This window comes from Asterias rubens, chromosome 3 (genome assembly GCF_902459465.1).
Source record: "Asterias rubens chromosome 3, eAstRub1.3, whole genome shotgun sequence".
NCBI classification, from domain to species: Eukaryota; Metazoa; Echinodermata; class Asteroidea; order Forcipulatida; family Asteriidae; genus Asterias; species Asterias rubens.
Genome location: NC_047064.1, coordinates 13238280 through 13244279, shown reverse-complemented (window position 1 = coordinate 13244279; position 6000 = coordinate 13238280). Strand labels below are relative to the sequence as shown.

The 6000-nt window shown below is 41.1% G+C and overlaps 1 protein-coding gene across 2 annotated transcripts in view; it reads right to left on the bottom strand.

The window, feature by feature from the left end:
* Nucleotides 1-3445: 3445 nt before the first annotated feature.
* LOC117287799 (adenomatous polyposis coli protein 2-like) overlaps nucleotides 3446-6000 on the bottom strand; it is a 35827-nt gene continuing 33272 nt past the window's right edge. For both annotated transcript variants that reach the window (XM_033768320.1, XM_033768319.1), the window contains 2 exons: nucleotides 5692-5887; nucleotides 3446-3681 (listed from right to left, as the gene is read on the bottom strand). In XM_033768320.1, coding sequence (XP_033624211.1) covers nucleotides 3494-3681; nucleotides 5692-5887 — 384 coding nt within the window. In that variant the 3' untranslated portion in view covers nucleotides 3446-3493. The remainder of the gene's footprint in view (nucleotides 3682-5691; nucleotides 5888-6000) is intronic.

The window sequence follows — 6000 nt, the reverse complement described above, 5'->3', positions numbered from 1 at the left end:
AAAACATTCTGAAAAGTAGGTTGAAGAGTTTCAGAATTCAGGGGCTCTTCTCCTTTGGATTCGGCTCAGGCTAGCTTGGCCCCGCGGCTGGTTTTGCAATATTGTGCATGCTATGCTTCAGACAAGAGGGCCGAGCCTGAAGCCGAATCCAAAGCCGAAGCTGTGGTTTCAAAAAGGGACATAGAGCGTGACCATGGCTGGGTTAAGATGTATATCTCGACAAGGAGCAGCACGCACCCACACACAATACATGTATGTGCCTAGAGGGATGGGTCCTGAGAGGTCAAAGGTCATCTATGGATTGATGATGGAGAATTTGAGTCCAGATCTTATCACAAACAAACTGCACTTGAAACAACATTTCATTCCAGTCTACTTTGAATAAATTTACTGAGCAACTATACACTTATGCAGCTCTAATAAAGGGCCCAATTTCATAGAACTCAAAGCAGATACAGTTGTAAGCACAGCACCAGACCCTTATCAACCAAAACTGATATCCCACATATACCATCTGTGACTGATAGCCTCCTCATTTCAGCACAGCAGAAAATTGCCAAGCATTTCTGCTTTAAAAGCAGCTCTACAAACAAAATTATCGTCAAGCATTTCTGCTGAACCAGTTCCATGAATTTTGGGCCAAGGCTGCAACAAAATAAATTGTCAAGCATTTCTGCTGAAGCGGCTCCATGAATTTAGGCCGCAACCAGGCTGCAACGAACAACATTATAATCAAACTCACCATCGTCGACAAACACTCCCTCCCTACTCCCAAGCGACATTACAAAAATCCATCTCTGAATATATGATCATTTACATGTACACACACGTACACCGTTCCCCTTGCTCTGTGGGACATACATAGATGATGGATAGTGCCCTGTAGTCATATAATATATCCATGTGATGGCTCGATCGACTGGGTAGGGCCACTGCACAGCCAAGCCGAATCAATACTCAAAAAGTAGGGTATAGGTTCAGCGAAAGGTAATTCCAGAGCCACCGTTTTGTTTTCTTGGGCTGAACGGGAGGAACGAGTCGAAAATTGTCACCAGATGTGATTCTGGAGCCAATTATCCACTTTTTCCTCTCTGTCTCTCTTAAGATTCGTCTTTCCCCACTCTCTTAAAGGCACTGGTCACATTAGTAATTACTCAAAATAAAGGTTAGCATAGAAACTTACTTGTTAGTGAGCAATGGAGAGCTGTTGATAGTAAACAAAATTGTGAGAAACGACTCCTGCTGAAGTACTTCAAACCTGAAGCCTTTTTAAGGCAACTACATAGTATACATTTACAAGCGAGCAAATTATTTTGTGCAACAAGGGTTTTCTGTCTTTCATTATTCTCAATTACCAAACATGTCAAGTGCCCTTTAAGGTTTGTCTTTCCTCGCAGAGTATATGTAGATGTACTTTCATTAGAAATAGTCTGGATACAAATTCCATGACCGTCAAAAATGTTGCCAACAGTGTTTCCCATTGAGCCGGAGTCACACAGCGGTTAAACCATGTTGAACCCAAGGGTACAAGTACATTTCCTAGCTCTAGGATTACATGTACATGTACATGTACCTGTAAATTATGCAAAATTAAAAGCTTCATGAATATTTCTTAGTGAGAAACAATGATGTTTTGTTACCAGGGATAAATTGAATACCTGTGAGGGCAAAGATGGCTCTTATAATCTTACTACTTCCAAAGGAGCCAAGATGGTTTTAGGAATGAAATAAATTGCCCAGTGACACGTACAATGTATTTCTCAGACGAAACTACAATTAATAAATTTAATCTGTGATATACGCATAGAGACATTGAGTGAGGGATTTGAGGGATAAAAATATTGTTGTTACATTGTACATTGGACACAATCTTACATGTATAACGATGCACCTTTAAGACACAGTTTGAAATGAATTTAAGAACTTTGAAAACAAAATGTGTGAATCCATGTCTCTATTATTGAGATTGACCATGGAGCTTCCTTCCTCTATGGCCAGAGACCAATCAAGTGCTTATTTGTAAATGAACATGCCCACGCCTCATGTGGTCATGTTAATTGACTGACAATCCAATTCACCGAGTGATCCAGCTGGTCCATATGCAAGCATCCTCAATAATGCAAGGAACTGACATGATGAAGCCTGCCCTCTATAGTTCGGAGGCTCCCACTGATACACCGGTACAAACATTCACTGAAGTGCACAGGTACACATAATGTACATGTATCATGTAAGCATTTTGTACAATTATATTTGTAAAACATGTCAATGTTAACATGTCATCTAATTAACTGGTCGTTAAAAGTACACCAAGAACTCTCAAAGGTTGCTTTTTGAAAGGTCCTGTGTATGGGATGAATAAAAGTGTATACCTGCACATTCAGGGATGAGATTTGACGAATGTGAAAATTCCTGAAAATAAAATGCTTGCGGTTGGGTTCTCTCTAGGCTGGTCCCCTGTCCTAATCCATTCACAAGGATAAGAACAGGTGTTGGCTTTACAATGTACACACATGTACATTAAATTTAACTGTGAATCTCCAGAGCCATGAAAGCCATGTGAAATAATGACAGGTTAAAGGTGATTATGAATTTGGCATTATTCACAAGCCTCGAAGTGTGACAGATATTCAGGGTACATGTAGGTTCTGTCTTGTTCTAGACCCAGCACAACTCAGATGTTCCAACCCAGGAGATACACAACTACAGGTTTTGGACGCAATATTGACCCGTTTCTTCCTCACTCTCAGTGACAGCTTTAACCTTCTATCAAGGAAATTCGAAAGCTAAAGGAGATTTTGAGAAGCGAACCCTCAATTAAGGGGGAAAAAAAAAAGAAAAACCACACATCTGAAAAAGTGCTACATTTTCCCCTTGTGCGTGAAGCACTCGCCTCTGACCACTTTGACCTTGGTTCGATTCCCAACAAGGGGTCACATGAAGAGTAATGCGTTGTTTCTCTCTTGTGCCATGTGAGTAGAGTTGTTTGTTGTTTCTCCCCTGTGCCATAAGGGTGTTTGTTTCTCCGGGCACTCCAGCTTTCCTCCTTCCCAAACAAATTCAGACACTTACAATCTCAGGCTGTGCTCCGAGATTGTATATATATGGGTTGATGTGGCTGGCTTAAGAAGGGCAGGGGGCTCCAACACTTTACTGCTGCTTCTTGTAGAAAGGGTGAAAACCCAGCCCCCCCCACCCCAAATAATGAATATTATTACATCAACTCCCTGTGCTGCTTAAAGACAATGGACACCTTTGGTAATTGACAAAGACTTAGTATTCTCACTTGGTGTATCCAAACATGTACATAATACCAAATTCGTACATGTAACTTCAGAGGGAGCCATTTCACACAATTTTGTACACTATGAACAGCTCTCCATTGCTCGTTACTAAGTAAGTTTGAATGCTTAAAATAATTTGAGTACTTACCAATAGTGTCCACTGCCTTTTTAGGGAGGTTATGAAGAACGAGAAACATGGAAACAAACTCTTACCTCTCCTTTTCCAGTTCTTGCATCTGCTTATTACAGTGGTCTCTCAGCTGCCTGTTTTGGGCGGGGCTGCCGGGCGTGTCTGCCGTGAGGCTGCTCGACGATGAATGCATGCTGGGTGGACTCTGTAGTTTGTAGGCTCTAAATGTAGCTGACGACAGCGGAGAAGCCAGCGGGGAGTAGCCTGCTGTAGGTTAAAACAAAAGGCAAGACTCTTTTAAAAGCCAAGTCAAAACTATCATTAATAATAGTAATAATAGCTAACAGGCAAGCCCAGGGGTCTAGTTGGTAAGACACTGCTCTAGAATTGCGAAGGTCATGGGTTCGAATCTCACATGAGTAATATGCCTGTAATTTTTTTGACAGAGCTCGGGAAAGTACTGAGTATACAGTGCTAACATACATCTGTGTGTATGGGTAAACCAAAATTAACAATAATAAGGAGTACTTGATTCTTACAAAGCGCTTCATCAAATCCCGAAGGGGCATACCAAAGCAATAAGTAATGTTTTCTTACAGGGTACACCAATGTATGTGAAGCTACGTTTGAAAGTATGAGATCTATGTTTTAAAGCACCATGTAGTGGTTTTCAAGGTGCTCTGGCGCAATGTTTTGTAAATTTTGTTACGCATATCAAACAAGGCTAACAGCTACTCTTGGTATGGGGCTACAAGAAGAAACATTAATTAATGTGAAAAGAACTAGGGGGAGCTGAGGGGAGGAAATGATATTCCTCTTAAAAAAGTCTAGATTGTAAGATGGAAGAAAAAATGCTGTTGATCAAACCAGGGCAAACCCCTTCTTTTGGATAAGTGCACAGGGTTCTTAACGTACGTGCATTACACAATATACAAGACCAATGACTTTCTGGCCCATCCCAAGGACAAAGCATCATTGTTAAGCGTCTTGCTTAATGACACAGGTAACATGACTGGGACTCAAACCCAAACTCTGCTGATCAGAAACACCAGAGTTTGAACCTGGTGCCCTTAACTGCTAGGCCATGACATGCTTAATGTCCCATCCGAAGGACGAAGCATCATGGGTAAGTGTCTTGCTGACCAGCTTACGTTGGTGAACAACAACTTGTTGGTATCTGGGGTTCGTAAGTGTCAAAATTATTCAAGTCCCCGACAGTAAGGAATGGGTTAAAAATAGACACTGCCCTCAAAAAGGTTTCCCTAGTCTCATACAGAACCTCTGGGGCAACCATCAGAGGAAGTTATGTGCGTTAAAGGTCCCCATAAATTTCTGAGTCATGTAACTATTCATGGCCAGCATTTTGGAAGAAAACCTGACTGATGCCGGATGTGCATATACTTGATATTATTCTGTGGACTTAAATTCAAAAACCTAAATCACACAAAACAGTTCATGACAGTCAACATCAGCATGCATGCATAATTAAACTGGTTCACTGTATTCAGGTATATGGGATTTGAGATATGCTTGGTAAGGTATCAATATATTTGGTTTGCAGTGCACCACCCTACAAGTATGTATCTACTTGCCAGGTACATGTAGACTACTTTCTTTTCAAACCCGTCTTGCTTTGAATTCTACTACCACAGAGTAGATTTTCAGAATTTCGGGAGATTGCCTGCTTTTTTACTACTACATGTACTTGGGCGGGAGGGTAGAAAATCTTTTGCTTTAGTGGATCGAAGGTTCTTCTCTTTGTTAACTTCACTACTGTGGAATGAGTTCTTAATTGGTCTCAATGTTTCGACTAGAACAAGTTATAGTCAAAACATTGAGATGAAATCTGTGCTTAAAGTCAACGTTCTCTACTTTGTATAGTATAAATTTGTTTTCTTGGGTTGTTTGCCTGTAGTTGTGCTTGTCCTTTGTCTTTCGGTCTTGATGTGTGAACAAGGGTCTCCGTTTAGCGGGCTTGTGTGCCTGTTTATGGTTTCTTTGCACCGATGTCGTTTTTTATGTATTTGTGCAATGAAGGTAATAAGATCACTATTATTTTGTTAATATAAAGGGCATGCACCACAATTCCGTAATAGCTGTGCAAGCGAAGGATACGTACAAGCGGAAATTCCCTGCTAACCTTTGAAATACGCTTGACGTACGTGCATAACTTCCTGCTTCCGTAAGCACCGATTCTTTGCTTTCTGTTAGAAGAGCTAAGAAATTTGGTCTGATCCTTCGATAAAGTGATTATCAGACAAGATCTCCCCAACTTACTATTTGAATTCTGATCGAGGCTGGTTGTCATGCCAACCGTTGCCATGGATCTGGTCGTGCCTGCTGTTGTTGTTGTTGTCGTTGTTGTTCCTGCCTCCTCCTCTTGCATACAGGTCTGGATGTGGGTGAGGGCATCTTTCATGCAGGAGGCCTCCGTCTCAAGCTTGCTCAGCTGACACGAGTTATCCTGTAGACCCTGAATGGCAACCCAAAAACCTGATAATCAGTCAACATAAATCATTGGTAATTACTCAAAATAATGGTTAACATAAAACCTTACTTGGTAAATGGTAAAGAGTAACGAAGACA